This window comes from Marmota flaviventris, chromosome 12 (assembly GCF_047511675.1).
Source record: "Marmota flaviventris isolate mMarFla1 chromosome 12, mMarFla1.hap1, whole genome shotgun sequence".
Lineage (NCBI taxonomy): Eukaryota > Metazoa > Chordata > Mammalia > Rodentia > Sciuridae > Marmota > Marmota flaviventris.
This window is the reverse complement of record NC_092509.1, coordinates 96,921,555-96,937,712: the sequence shown is the minus strand read 5'-3', so window position 1 is coordinate 96,937,712 and position 16,158 is coordinate 96,921,555. Positions and strand designations below refer to the sequence as shown.

Genomic DNA, 16,158 nt, shown 5'->3' with positions numbered 1-16,158 from the left:
CATATATACATACAGTAATAATGTCTGTTTTATTCTACTATCTTTCCTATCCCCACATCCCCTTTCTTCCCCTCCCATCACTTCCCTCTACCTAATCTAAGGTATGCTATTCTTCCCTAGTGCTCCCAACCTTATTGTGAATTAGCATTTGCATATTAGAGAAACCATTCCGCCTTTGGTTTTGTGGGATTGGCTTTCAAAGAAGAATTAACACCAAGACTCCTTAAAGTATTCCATGAAATAGAAAAAGAGGGAACCCTTCCAAACTCAGTCTATGAGGCTAATATCACCCTGATACCAAAACCAGACAAAGACCATCAAGGAAAGAAAACTTTGGACCAAAATCCCTGATGAACACAAATGCAAAAATTCTCAATAAAATTCTGGTAAATCGCATACAAAAACACATTAAAAAAATAGTGTACCATGATCAAGTGGGATTCATCTCAGGGATGCAGGGTTGGTTCAATATATGGAAATCAATAAATGGACTTAAAAACAAGAACCATATGATCATCTCAATAGATGCAGAAAAAGCATTTGACAAAATACACCACATCTTCATGTTCAAAACTAGAAAAACTAGGGATAGTAGGAACATACCTCAACATTGTAAAACTATATATTGCTAAACCCAAGGCCAGCATCATTCTAAATAGAGAAAAATTGAAAGCATTCCCGCTAAAAACTGGAACAAGACAAGTATGTCCTCTGTCACCACTTCTATTCAACATCATCCTTGAAACTCTAGCCAGAGCAATTAGACAGAAGAAAGAAATTAAAGGGATACAAATAGGTAAAGAAGAACTCAAACTATCACTATTTGCTGATGACATGATTCTATGTCTGGAAGATCCAAAAAATTCCACCAGAAAACTTCTAGAACTAATAAATGAATTCAGCAATATAGCAGGATAAAAACCAATAATCATAAATCAAACACATTCATATACATCAGCAAAGAATCCCCTGGAAGAGAAATTAGGAAAACTACTCCATTCACAATAGCCTTAAAAAAAAAAAAACCTGGGAATCAATCTAACAAAAGAGGTGAAACCTCTACAATGAAAACTATAGAACACTAAAAAAAGAAATTGAAGAAAACCTCAGAAGATGGAAAGATCTCCCATGTTCCTGGATTGGCAGAATTAATATTGTCAAAATGGCCATACTACCAAAAGCATTATACAGATTTAATGCAATTCCTATTAAAATCCCAGTGACACTCTTCATAGAATTAGAAAAAGCAATCATGAAATTTATTTGGAAAAAATAAGAGACCCAGAATACCTAAAGCAATCTTTAGCAAGAAAAGTGAAGCAGGAGGCATCATAACTATACTACAGAGGTATAGTAATAAAAACAGCATGGTATTGGCACCAAAATAGACTTGTGGTACAGTGGTACAAAATAGAGGACACAGAGACAAACCCACATAAATGTGGTTATGTCATACTAGAAAAAAAGGTGCCATACTAGACAAAGGTGCCAAAAACATTCACTGGAGGAAAGATAGTCTGTTCAATAAATTGTGCTGGCAAAATTGGAAATCCGTATGTCACAAAATGACATTAAACCTCTATCTCTCACCCTACACAAAAGTCAACTCAAAGTGGATCAAAGACTTAGGCACTAGAACAGAGACCCTGCACCTAATAGAAGAAAAAATAGGCCCAAATCTTCACCATGTTGGCCTAGGATCTGACTTCCTTAACAAGACTCTTAAAGCTCAAGAAGTAAAAGCAAGAATTAGTAAATGGGATGGATTCATCCCATTTACTAATTTTTTTTTGTTTCCCTTCAGCAAAGGAAACAATAAAGTGAGGAGAAAGCCTACAGATTGGGAGAAAATCTTTACCACAGCCACCTCCATTAAAGCATTAATCTCTTATTTATTATTATTTTTTTTAAGGGCTGGGGACCTGGCAAAAAGAAAAAAAAAATTTTTTTTTTTTTTTTTAGTTGTAGATGTACACAATAGCTTTTTGTGTGGTGCTGAGGATCAAACCCAGTACCTCACACATGACAGACAAGCACTCTACCACTGAGCCACAACCCAGCCCCTAATATCATTCTTTATGACTGAGTAGAACTCCATTGTGTATATATAACACATTTTCCTTAACTAATTGTCTACTGATGGGTACCTATAACTTGACTATTGAGGATTGTGCTGCTATAAACATTGTTGTGCATGTATCACTATAGTATGCTGATTTTAATTCTTTTGGATAAATACTGAGGAGTGGTATAGCTAGGTCATATGGTGGTCCCATTACTGTTCTTTTGAGAAATCTCCATATTGCTTTCCAAACTAATTGTACTAATTTGCAATTCCACCAGCAATGTATAAACTACCATACTTTTTCCCACATTTTTGCCAACAATTTTCATTATTTAGATTCTTGATGATTGCCATTGATGAAATCTCAAGGTTTTTTAATTTGCATCTCCCCAGTTTTGTATGTCTTCTTTTGAGAAATGTCTTTTTAGATCTTTTGCCCATTTACTGAGTTGGTTATTAGTTTTTTTTGGGGGGGTTAAGCTTTTTGAGTTTTTTATATATTCTTGTTACTAATCACCTGTAGGAAGAGTAGGTGGCAAAGAATTTGTTCTGTTCTATATATTCTTTCTTCATGCTCTTGATTCCTTTTTTATTATTATTTGATTTTCACAGTATTTTTTTAATTTTTTTTTTTTGTTGTGCAGAAGCTTTTTATTTTAATGCCATCCCACTTATTGATTGTCGATTTATTTTTTGAACTTCAGGAGTTATTAAGGAGGTCAGTACCTGTGCCAGTATATTGGAGTTATGTTTTCTTCTAGAAGTTACACTGTTTCTGTTGCAATTCCTAGGTCTTTACTCCACTTTGAGTCAATTTTTGTACAGTATGAGAGGTAGGGATCTAGTTTCATTCTTCTACATACAGTCTTCCCAGCACAGGGCTATTTTTTCTCCAGTGTATGCTTTTGGCATCTCTGTCGAGGATCAGATGACTCTGGATTTTTCTGTCTTCTAGTCTCTTCCATTCATCTTTGCATCTGTTTTTATGCCAGTAGCATGCTATATTTATTATCTCTGTAGAATAATTGGACATCAGTCTCACTCTTGCTACTCAGGATTACTTTGGCTATTCTAGATCTTTTGTTCTTCTCTATAAGTTTTAGGAGGATTTTCCCCTCTGGTTTTGTGAATAATGTCATTGGTATTTTGATAGGGATTGCATTGAATCTATAGATTGCTTTTGATAATATGGCCTTTGTGACAGTAGTAATTCTACCTATCCATGAACATGGTAGGTCTTTCCATCTTCTAAGGTCATCTTGAATTTATTTCTTTGCTGTTTTATAATACTTTTCATAGAGATCTTTCACTTTCTTAGATTTATTCCTAAGTTTTTTTTTTTTTTTTTGAGGCTACTATGAATGGAGTAGTTTTGATTTAGTTTTTGACAGATTCATGGTTGGAGTACAAGAAAGCTATTGATTTTTGTATGTCGATTTGGTATCTTCCTACTTTGCTGAATTTGTCAAATCTAGAAGTCTTCTGATGGACTTTTTTGGGTCCTTGAGGTATAAAATCATGTCACCAACAAACAGAGAATTTGACTTCTTTTCCTGTTCACATCCCTTTAATTTGCTTCTGTGTTGTCCGATTGGTCTGGTTTGTGTTTCAAAACTGTATTGATTAGGAGAGTTGAGAGTTAACATCCTTGTCTTATTCCTGATTATAGAGGAAACGTTTTCAGTTTTTCTCTGTTCAGTATGACATTGGCTTTGGGTTGTCACATACAGACATTAACATGAGAAATAAGTTCTTCTGTGACTAGTTTATTCCATGGGTATGAACTCATGGCTTTGTTGCCTTTGCTATGTAAATAGTTTCTTTAAAAGCAAGACTACGTGGAATACCATGATAGTGGATAAGGCTTGCTTATTATTATTAGCACATGTGAGGCCTGGTCAATCCCCAGTACTGCCCCCAAAAAAGGAAAGATACTGAAAGAAAGAGAGCAATGAATAATAAAGAAGCAATGCCAGACAAGACAACAGTACTAAAGATTAGGGTAAGACAAGATCATATAACAGTAAAAAAAAAAAGGAAGGGAAGAACTTGAGAAAGGAGTCATAAGTAATGCTTTTTATTACATAATCATTAACATCATTATTTACTGAGTGGCAAGTTCCTTGTCATTTTTCATTTTTGCAACCATTTTATGAGGGAGTTAGCATTCTCTCTTTCACCTATGAAAGGAGTAGAAAAATTGAAAAAAAAAATCTCTAGACTAAAATTGACTAGTTAATGAGTCAAAGATTTGAAACCACATTTACCTATTTCCGGTATGTCCTTGGAAGTAAAGTTACAGAGTTTTATTCTTAATTGCTGTAATTGTTTGTTTTTCTGTTTCCCCCCCCCCCCCAGAGTATTATTTTTAAATACAGTTGACCTTCCACGTCAGTGGGTTTGCATCTATGAATTTAACCAACCAATTATAAGTCCAAAATATTTAGGAGCGCTGGGGGTGTAGCTTAGTGGTAGAATGCTTGCCTAGCATAAGTGCAGCTCTGGGTTCAATGTCCAGCACTGCAAAAAGAAATATATATTTTTTAAATTAAATATTTTAGATATGTAGCTATAAATAGGTAAATATTTGGAGAAAATGGCATCTGTACTGAATATGTACAGACATTTTTCTTATTTCCTAAATAAAATACAGTATAATAAATAATTTACATTGTATTAGCTTTTACAAGTAATCTAGAGACACTTTATATTATGGGAGAGGACTGAGGATATAGCTCAGTGGTAAAGAGCTTGCCTCGCATGTATGAGGCCTTTGGTTCAATGCTCAGCACTGCAAAGAAAGAAAGTATTTGGGAAATAAATTGTATGTTATATGCAAATACTATACCATTTTAAATGATACTTGAGCATCTACAGATTTGGGGTACCACAATCATTTCCCCACAATCATTTCCAGTATGTCCTTGGAAGTAAATACTGAGGGATACTGAGGGACAACTGTATAAGCACATACATCCAGATATACCTAATTTTTTTAAACACATAATTTTTTAGTTTTGGTCTTTTCCTAGAATACCTGCTTTAGAGAAGTAATAATACATGGTAGGAAATACAAGATTAAAAACCTAAAGTCCCAAATTCTAATCCTGTTTCTCCACTAAACTGTACAACCAGAAACATTTCATATTAGTTTTTTAAAATTAAGATATTCTTTTAAAATGTATAAATCAGTGGTTTTATTTTTATTCACAAGGATATACAACCATCCCCATGATCAAATTCCAAAATATTTTCATCATCCCCAAAAGATGCTACATACCTGGTAGCAGTCATTTCCCAATATCCTTGTCCCCAAGCCACTGGCAATCACTAATCTATATTCTGTCTATGAATTTCTGTGTTCTGGACATTTCATATAAATGGAATAATACAATATGTGTTATATATATATGTTTTCCGTTTTCTTAGGTAATATACCTAGAAGTGGAATTGCTAAATCATATCGTAACTCTGTTTTACTTTTTGAGATCAGTCAAACTGTTTTTCAAATTTCAGAATGGAGGTACCATTCTGAATTCTGACTCTTAGTAACTCTTTACATTTTATTCTTCATCTGTATAAAGAAAGGGTACTAGCATTTTTGTTTGAAGGGAATTATGGGGTAGAATGAAAAATATATTACATTAAAATATTTTTTCTATCCAGTTCTAAATATTACATGTAACATTTTTCCCCTAGAAATTCTAGGAAAGCAAATTATAATAATTAATAAAACTTCATAAGCCAGTGAGAACTCTTATTATCAAATATTTACCTTAACTGATTTGACAATTCTGTTTTATTTCTAATAGAGAAACTCGCAGAGGCTCAGCGTAGATTTGCTACACTTCAGAATGAGCTTCAGTCATCACTGGATGCCCAGAAAGAAAGTACTGGTGTTACTACACTGCGACAGCGCAGAAAGCCAGTCTTCCACCTGTCCCATGAAGAGCGTGTCCAACATAGGAATATTAAAGACCTTAAACTGGCCTTCAGCGAGTTCTACCTCAGTCTTATCCTGCTGCAGAACTATCAGGTACTTAGATTCTCATCTTGGAGAATTGTATTTTTAAGTAAATGAGAAATTCTAATAGAACTATCTTGAACTATACGAATGAGTCAATCCAAAAAGGAAAGTCATTAGCATACATTTATTCTTGATGTTCTTATTGGGATTTTAGATGTCCTTATTGACTAAAAACCATGGAGCAAAAAAATGGTAGGAAAGACTTGTATTTTTGAACATTAATTTTCTAAAAAGCATTCTACATGAGGGGTTATCCCTTGACTCAGGGACTAACAGTTTACGCTCTATTCTTTAAAGCAGTTCTGGTAGTATCTATCTAACCATTTTGGGCTATGTAAGAGCATTTATGTTCCTATTAACCAATAGCAAAATTTCCACAAAAAAATTTGAACAGTTAACATTCCTGCAGTTAGCACTAATAAAACAAAAGATCTTGACTTTTTCAGATTGCCACTAACAGAATCCTTTCAATTTTATTGTTCACAGACTTCAGTATAACCAAATTAAAAGAAAAAATCTAAAGAGAGGAATTAAGTCACAGCAGATGTGTTGAGACTGAACATCTCGGCTGTTATATCACTTAATATTTTAAAAACCTGTCTGAAAAAAATTGAACTTCCAAGTATGCTAAATTATGGAAATACAGAGCATTTATTCATTTATAATTTTTTATAAGTTTGTTCACATAGTTAAATTATAAAAGATTATTGAACAAAAAATCTGTTTTCAGGGCTAGGGTTGTGGCTCAGCGGTAGAGTGCTCACCTAGCACATGCAAGGCCCTGGGTTCAATTCTCAGCACCACATAAAAATAAAATAAAGACATTGTGTCCATCTACAACTAAAAAATAAAATATATTATTTTAAAAATCTGGTTTCAACTATAAACTTCTAAATAAGCAAATGCATCTAATTAGATCTGGTGTACTATTTGTTTTTCATTTTAGTCTTGTGATTATTGTATTGAGTGGTTAAGACCATCATAGGATGGTATAACACGTAAAAAGTAAAGATAGTTCAACAAAAGTATTGCCTGAGATAAGAATTCGAATTTTAAAATAAAAAATAATTAAAGTCCCATATTTATAGTAATCTGTCATTAATGCATATACTTATTTCTAACTTGCCCCCTCATCATTCTACCTTCTTTGATGATTTAATATTTTATCATTTAAAGAAGAACTCAATTGGAAAATAACAGTAGAAAAGAAATAAAATATGTATAATGATAAACTCCTTTGTTTTGAAACTATAGCTTTATAACTTAATTTTAATTTTTAAATTTATAGTTCATAACTTAACCTTTAAAAGAAACAAAGTACTTTCCCATATGTTATAAAAACAGTATTTCATAGTTCCTTAACATGCTTTTATGTTTCAGGAAAATACCCTGTTAAATTTTGTTGTATCAATTTTTTCCAGCAACTTTTGTTTGGGAAATTATAAAAAAGCTTCTTGGGAAAACAAAAGTAATTGTTAATCATGAAAGTTCTGCTCTCGTCTCTATTCTTTGGGGGTTTCTATACTATAAGAGTACATTTATTTTGAGAATCAGGGAAAAGGGGAAATTAAAAGCGGTGTCCAAGTTATAATACGTGTACCCCAAGGAGAGTTTAATATCAAACAGTAAAATATGGTAAGAAAAAAAATTTTTTTTCCAGTGGTAGGAATTGAACCCAAGGCCTCACAAGTACTAGGTAAGCACTTTACCACTGAGTTACACTCCCAGCCTGAGAGGGAAAAAAAATCTTAAAAATACGAAAGCAGAGCTTATTTTGGAGTATGTGCTCATTCTTTTTTATTAATGAAGTGTGTAATCATCAGATTTGAGAGATGTTTAGTTTATAGATCTAGCCTTAGAAATCCATGATTTCTAGCTTTTTCAAACAATGGGCAAACAACAACAGAATTTGAAAATGTGGAAAAGTTTAGTGTTTATACTATTTTTATAGGGTACGAACCCACTTTTCCTCAATTTCTACACTATCAACTGAGTTCATTTCTTCCTTCCTACTGACTTTTGCATTCCTATCCCCAATCTGAGATAAATGAAAGGAAAAGGAAAGTTGAGCAAACTAAATGAGCATCCATTTTCCTTGCACGTGCTTACATGGGTTACCTGATAGAAGAGAAAATGTACTTCTATACCAGTCCTTCAAAAAGCAAAGTACTAAATAAATGTGTTCTGATCACAATAAATAAAAAGCATTTTCTGAAAATATTTTTGACCAAAGCAGTAAAGTAACATAATTAAGCTAATTTGACAATAGTTGTATATAAAAATATGAAAGTAAAAATGTTGGGCTGGGGTTGTGGCTCAGTGGTGGAGCACTCACCTAGCATGTGTGAGGCTCTGGGTTCAATCTTCAGCACCACATAAAAATAAATAACTAAAAATAAAGTCATTGTGTCCATCTACAACTAAAGATAACTATTTTTAAAAATGTTTTCAGTTTAGGTCTTTAATTTACTTGGAAGGGAAATTGTTGGTAGTTCAGTATCTCTTTGTGTGACTAATAACATACTACTTTGAAACGAGTGAGTGAAATAAGACAGAAGAATCTTATCCTTTTAGTAGTGAGTACTTTTATGAAAACATTGCTATCTCCCTGGGTACTCAATCTTTATCCAGTCACCTCTGTCAGTGCTTAGTGATTTTTATTTTTCATCTTTTTTGATGGTGAAGAATTACAGTTGTATTTCTGATTTTTTTTTTTTTTTCTGTAGAATTTGAATTTTACAGGGTTTAGAAAAATCCTTAAAAAGCATGACAAGATCCTGGAAACTTCTCGTGGAGCAGATTGGCGAGTGGCTCATGTAGAAGTGGCTCCATTTTATACATGCAAAAAAATCAACCAGCTCATCTCTGAAACTGAGGTATAATAATCCTACCTTTTTAAACTCGTTTTCAATAACATTCATGTCTTACTTGAAAGAAAGAGGTCTGCGTTTCTATTCTTTTGTAAATAGTTGTTAGCTTTGGATATGTATAGTCTTACTTGTGATTTGTCTTCTTTTGCTATATGTCAGTGTACATTAATCAAGAGGTTATCAAAATATAGTTTATAAGAATGGTACAGAATTATCTACACATTACTAAAGTATAGAATAACTTGTGTTGAAATTTAATAATTTGTTTCTTTAGGCTGTAGTGACCAATGAACTTGAAGATGGTGACAGACAAAAGGCTATGAAGCGTTTACGTGTCCCCCCTTTGGGAGCTGCTCAGGTTCGTATTTGCTTCTGCTTGTTTAATAATCAGCACAATCTGGTTGTTAACAGGCATTATTACCTTACATTTTTTTGAGCCAAAACTTATAAATAGTTGTTACTATTGTTGTTCAAGTTTTTAAACAACTAGATGTCAGCTTTTGCTTCATGACAAATTTAAATTCCTTCCGGCTTTTCTGTTATTCTGTACTCCTTCTCTTGTTTACTCTTATTAACATGTGAACTTCTTGGTCTCATTAAACCATTAAGATGAGATTTTTTTGATGGTGTGGAAGGTTTAGATAATGAAACATGTCTGTATCAGAAACAAGTCTTAATAAATTTAAAAGAATTTAACTGATACAAGGTATCTTCTGTGACCAGAGTGGAATTGAACTAATAACAGAAAAAACTTCCAAAATCTAATAAAAGATATCTATGAAAAAACCTAGAGTTACTATCAAACTTAGTGGTATAACACCAAGAACTTACTCCCCAAGACTAGAAATAAAAATACATATTTACTCTTACTACTTTTAATCCAACATTGTACTGACTTAGCCAGTGTGATATGGCAAGAAAAAGAAATAAAAGGCATTCAGATTTTTATATAGAAACACATATTTTACATTATGTGTTTCTATATAGATAGGAAGAAGTGAAACTGGTGAATTGGGTTTTTGTTGTTTGTTTGTTTTGCCAGTAAAAAATCCAGTGTAAATTTTCCCCATGTAAAAAAATCCAGTGAATCTATAAAATAGCTATTAGAATCAATAAGAGAGTTCAGCAGGATTACAGAATACAGTATCAATTTACAAAAAAAAAAAAATCAGTTGTACATCTGTGAATTAGGAAGAATAATTACAAATCACTGGGTGTGGTGGAGCACACCTGTAATCCCAGTGGCTTGGGAGGCTGAGGCAAGAGGATCACTAATTCAAAGCCAGCCTCAGCAATGGCGAGGCACTAAGCAGCTCAGTGAGACCCTGTCTATAAATAAAATACAAAATAGGGCTGGGGATATGGCTCAGTGGTCAATTGCCCTTGAGTTAAATCCCCAATACCAAAAAAAAAAAAAAAATTACAAAACCAAAACTTTTTAAATAATTCTATTTATAATATCATCAAAATAGAAAATATTTTGGAGGAATTCTAACAAAAGATGTAAAAGATCTTTAAATTGAAAACTTCAACCTAAATTAGAAACATCATGTTTATGTAGATTTAATGGGTATACCCAGTTTTTTTAAGATGTTATTTCCTAAATTGATTTATAGATACCAACAATTCAGCTTAAAAAGTTTAGCAGGCGGCATTTTTTGTGTATGCATATAAAAATTGGCAAGCTAGTTTTAAAGTACATATGGATATTCAGGGAACCTAGAACAGCCAACACAACTTTGAAACAAATAAGTTAGAAGATCACACTACCTACCTTGTATCAGAGCTTATTATTAAAACTGCAGTAATCAAGAGTGTGAGCCAATCATAGTGGCACACACTTGTAATCCCAGTAGCTTGGGAGGCTGAGGCAGGAGTTTGGCAAGTTCAAAGCCAGCCTCAGCAACTTAGCGAGACCCTACTAAGTAACTTAGTGAGATCCTGTCTCAAAATAAAAAATAAAAATGGGCTGGGGATATGGCTCAGTAGTGAAGTACCCCTGCCTGGGTTCAATCTCTGATACCAAAAAAAAAAGAGTGTGATATTAGTATCAAGGTAGGCAAATACTTCAATGGAACAAAATAGAGTCCAAAAATAGGGTAACATAGTCATATATGAGCAACTAATTTTCAATACAAAGAAGCAGGTCATTAGAGAAAGAACAGTGTTTTGAACAAACAGTGCTAGAACAATTGGATTTTATATGCAAAAAAAAAAAAAATCGAACTTTTATCCATATTTTACATTATGTGTTTCTGTATGTACCATAGCCCTAAAAGAAACTATAAATTCTAGAAGGACATGTAAGAGAAAATCCTAGTGATTTTTGGTTGCTCAAACTTACATTTTTTAAAAGACACTGTTAAGGGCTGGGGTTTTAGCTTAATAGTAGATCGCTTGCCCCGTACTCGTGAGGCCCTGGGTTCAATCCTCAGCACCACATATAAATAAATAAATATATAAGAGAATTCACTGTTAAGAGGATGAAAAGGAAATCGGTGGACTAGGATAAAATATTTATAAAACATATCTGATAAAGGTCTTGTATACAAAATATATATAAAGAACTCCAGTACTCAATAATGAAAACAACTTCCACTGGGCAAGACCTGAACAGATACTTCATAAAAAATATACAGGTGGAAAATTAGTATGTCACAAGATGCTTAATATCATTAGGCAATAGAAAAGCACAAATTAAAACGACAGTGAGAAAATACCTATTAGAATGACTAAAATTAAACAATCATATTAAATGTTAGAGGAACAGGAACTCTCTCATCTCATATCCCTGGTAGAATGTAAAATGTTACTACCACATTGGAAAACTGTTCAGCATTTTCTTAAAAAGTTAAATAGATGGGCTGGGGATGTAGTTCAAGCGGTAGCGTGCTCACCTGGCATGCGCAGGGCGCTGGGTTCCATCCTCAGCACCACATAAAAATAAAATAAAGATGTTGTGTCCACCGAAAACTAAAAAATAAATATTAAAAAATTTTTTAAAAAGTTAAATAGACACCTACCATATGATCTAGCCATTATATTCTTAGGTGTTTACTCAAGATAAATCTAAGCATATGTACATTAAAGACTTTTACATGAATGTTCATAGCCGGAAACTGAACAACCATAACATCTATCAGTAGGTGAATGGATAAACAATTTGTGATATATCCATGCAACAGAATACTTCTCAGCAATAGAAAGGAATAACCTATTGATACATATAACAAGGTGAGTTTCAAAATAATTATGCTGAAAGAAAGAAGGAAGACTTAAAAAAAAAAGTACTTACTATGAAATGGATTGAATTCTGCCATCATATATAACAAATTAGAATAAATAAATAATTTTTAAAAAGTGATGATTGCATGATTTCATTTACTGAGACTGGAACAGACAAATCAATAATAATAGAAAGTGGATTAGTGGTTAAATGCAGATGAGTTGGGGTGAGAGGAAAGGATTACAAAAGGGCCTGAAGAAACTGTGGAGTCATTATTATGTTCATTGTCTTTATTGTGGTAATGGTTTCATAGGTGTTTATATATATATATATATATATATATATATATATATATATATATATATATATATATATACGTATATATATATTAAAGCTTATCAAATTGCATATTTTAAATACAGTCTATGCAGTTTATTGTATATCAATTAATTCAGTGAACTATAAAAAATAGCTATATCACAAATGGCTAAAGATAAAGAGAAAAATCTTAAAAGCATCTAGAGAGGAAAAAACACAAATGGTATGCTTTAAATATATGCAGTTTGTTGCGTGTTATTTATATTTGGATAAATATAAAGCTGTTAAAAATGAGAAAATTAATTTTTTAAAAATGAACATATTGGGCTGGAGTTGTAGTTCAGTGGTAGAGTGCTTGTCTAGCACGTGTGTAGCACTGGTTTGATTCTCCACTCCACATAAAAATAAATAAAATAAAGATATTGTGTTCATATACAATTAAAACTATTTTAAAAAAGAAGAAGAAGAAAATAGGAATGTATTTAGAGGAGGTGAAGCTGAAGAAAACATGGCCGTAGTTCTCTCCCATGAGTAGGGAAGGTTTTTTTAATAAGGGATAAGGGACTTCAAAGTTGATGCAAATAGTTTCCTTCTAAAGATGAGTGATAGGGGGCCAGGGTTGTGGCTCATTGGTAGAGTGCTTGCCTAGCATGCGGGAGGCACTGGGTTCGATTCCTGGCACCACATAAAAATAAACAAATAAAATAAATGTGTCCATCTACAACTAAAAAAAAAATATTTAAAAAAAGATGAGTGATAGGCATTATATAGGTTTATTTTATTTATCATTTCTTATAATCCAAATACATTAAATACATTCCTTTGTATGTATATGTTGAATCATTTTTGAAACTAAAGATAGCTTTTTTTTTTAAAGATTTATGACCATCTTCCTTTTGGATGCTTTCATTAATTCAGATATCTGTTACTGAAAAAGATCAAAGTTTCAATGTTTTTTTGGGGGGGAGAGGGGTTAAAGTTTTTAGAAAATATTTAAAATATAGGAAGTATAATATCACCTCTGAAAAGTCCATAAGATTATCTGTGTTTCTCATCCTTTTATGTTTAAAATCTCAGATACTTTCTGTTCTTTATTTTTAGAAAATAGTAGTTTTCAAGGCAATTATAAATATAAAATTAAGTTATAATAAAGAAAAATATTACTTGAACCTGCACACTCTAAAAGTATTCTGATATACCAGTTTGTCAAAAATCTCTAGTATGTCTTGAAAATTTTACTTAAAATTATCCTAATATAATAATTAAATACTAGCAGAAAATTCGTGAAATAAATGTTTAATTTTACCAAGGTCTCTAATTATTCATAGTACCAGATATGTAAGCTCTGAGTAATAATAACTTGGGAAATTTTAGAGGTATGTACATTGGAAAAATGAAATGACATTTTAAATCTCATTAGAAAACTGCAGTGTATATGTAATTTGATGCCTAAGATTATAATCTTGTTTATTTCATGACTCAGGTTTCTGTAAAAGAATTCAACTGGCAACTCTGTAGTTATTTATAGGATAATGAGGGGTGAATGATTCTCTGGTTCAGATTATAAAAATTCAGATCATAATGTACTATTTCGTGATAAAATTTTGAGGCTTATTACTATTGACTTACAGCATATAAGTAATGTATTTGATTTTTTTTTTTTAAATTTACACTTCTGTTTTTCTGCTCACAGCCTGCACCAGCATGGACTACTTTTAGAGTTGGCCTATTTTGTGGAATATTCATTGTGCTGAATATTACCCTTGTGTTTGCAGGCAAGTAGTTTAAATTTTGAATTAATTCTGTGTCAAATTCTGTTCCTCTGTAAAGAATCAAGTGTACATCTACCAATGTTACTGAAAGAAACTTGTCAGGGATAAGTATTTTTTTTCTTATAAATTTAAGAGCAAGTAATCATGATGTACCTCAGGAGTCATAGAATTAGGTTTATGATAACTTGATTATTAATTAAAGTAAATTCTGCTCAGTAAAGTTTGCAAAGAAATATGATTTAAAAATAGACATTACTATATAAATATCCATGATACTCCATTTTGGATTTTTAGTAATCATAATAATACCTGAACAAAGACGGTTAATATACTATCACACTATTCCTATTCTTTTTTTTTCCTATTCTTGATTTGCAGGAGATATATATATATAAATAATTTTTGTATTTAAAGTTCCAAGCATATATCAGATATTTGAGAAATAATTTGCAGAGTGCATTATTCCTCATAAACATTCTTCTTAAGACTGTCTGTTTTACATTATGAAATTATAACCCAAAAGTTCTAATGCTTTTGGAGAATATATGAACTTAACCTATTAATAGTGTGTTTTTACCTGTATTTGAGTTCTTCTGACCAGTTACTAAAAATTAACTTTAATAAGTATTATACACCTAAGCTTATGATTTAATATATTGATGTAATTTATAATAACATTTTAAGCTTGTTCTGTTTCTTTAGGGTGAACACAATCTACATATTTACAATACATGGAAATTGTATAAAAATCTAAGTCTAGATTGTCTAGCTAGCTGTTGTGGAAACAACGAAAGGTCTGCCTTTTTGGTCCCAGCTTCACTGTTTGTTAGTTGTTTTGGCTTTAAGGACATTCCTTAACTTTTTAAAAACAGTTTTCTCATCTGTTAAATGAACTTAATATATTAAATTTACAGGGTTGTTTTAGACTTTATTCATTTATTCAACAAGTAAATTTTATGTGTCTCATGATTATACTTGATACCTGTGAAATAGAAAAGAAAATCACTTTCCTTATGAACTTTGTTGTGCTAAAGAGATTAAGGTATGTATTAAAACAATAATAATACACTATGAGATTGAAGATGTTAAATATTTTAGCAGTTCAAAAGAACAACTGATTACTTTTTTTTTTATTAACTTTTTTGTGTGTGTTATGTGGTGTTGAGGATCAAAACCAGTGCCTCACACATGCTAGACAAGTGTTCTACCACTGAGCCACAAGCCCAGCCCAACAACTGATTATTTTTATTTTTTTAATTTTGGAGGGGAGTGGGTACCAGGGATTCAACTTAGGGGCACTTGACCACTGAGCCACATCCCCAGTTCTATTTTGTATTTTGTTTAGAGACAGGGTCTCACTGAGTTGCACCTCACTTTTGCTAAGGCTGGCTTTGAACTCACAGTCCTCCTGCCTCAGCCTCCCCAGCAGCTGGGATTACAGGCATGTGCCACCAAGCTAGCCCTGATTACTTTGAAATGAGAACATTACGGAAGGTTTTATGGAAGAAAGGGAATTTATGCTAGACATTAATGGATTAAAGGCATTCCAAGAGGAGAAAAGAAATGAGCATAGTTAGTTGATCCTGGGTAAGGGAGGTACACAGGAGAAGCAAATGGTTATCAAAGAGAAAAATGGTAAATGCACCTACAGCAGGGAATGTTAGTTGAAAAGGGTGAAAATCTAGCTTTGATAACAGTTCATAGGGATCAGATAAGAAGTGTTAGTAAAATATGCTTTTAATTGCAGAGCAGTACATCAATAAAAGGTATATGTGGTATTTGTGGTGGAGGTTGTTATTTCTGTTGGAAAACACCTTTAATCATTTGTGAGTAGAATTGTTTTTTATTTCCAAGATGCTATGGTGGTATTATCATCGTCA

At 32.3% G+C, this 16,158-nt stretch overlaps 1 protein-coding gene across 1 annotated transcript in view; it reads left to right on the top strand.

Moving 5' to 3' along the window:
* Xpr1 (xenotropic and polytropic retrovirus receptor 1) overlaps positions 1 to 16,158 on the top strand; it is a 180,352-nt gene that overhangs the window by 106,524 nt on the left and 57,670 nt on the right. The window contains exons 4-7 of the mRNA XM_027934953.3: positions 5,878 to 6,101; positions 8,819 to 8,968; positions 9,237 to 9,320; positions 14,200 to 14,281. Coding sequence (XP_027790754.1) covers positions 5,878 to 6,101; positions 8,819 to 8,968; positions 9,237 to 9,320; positions 14,200 to 14,281 — 540 coding nt within the window. The remainder of the gene's footprint in view (positions 1 to 5,877; positions 6,102 to 8,818; positions 8,969 to 9,236; positions 9,321 to 14,199; positions 14,282 to 16,158) is intronic.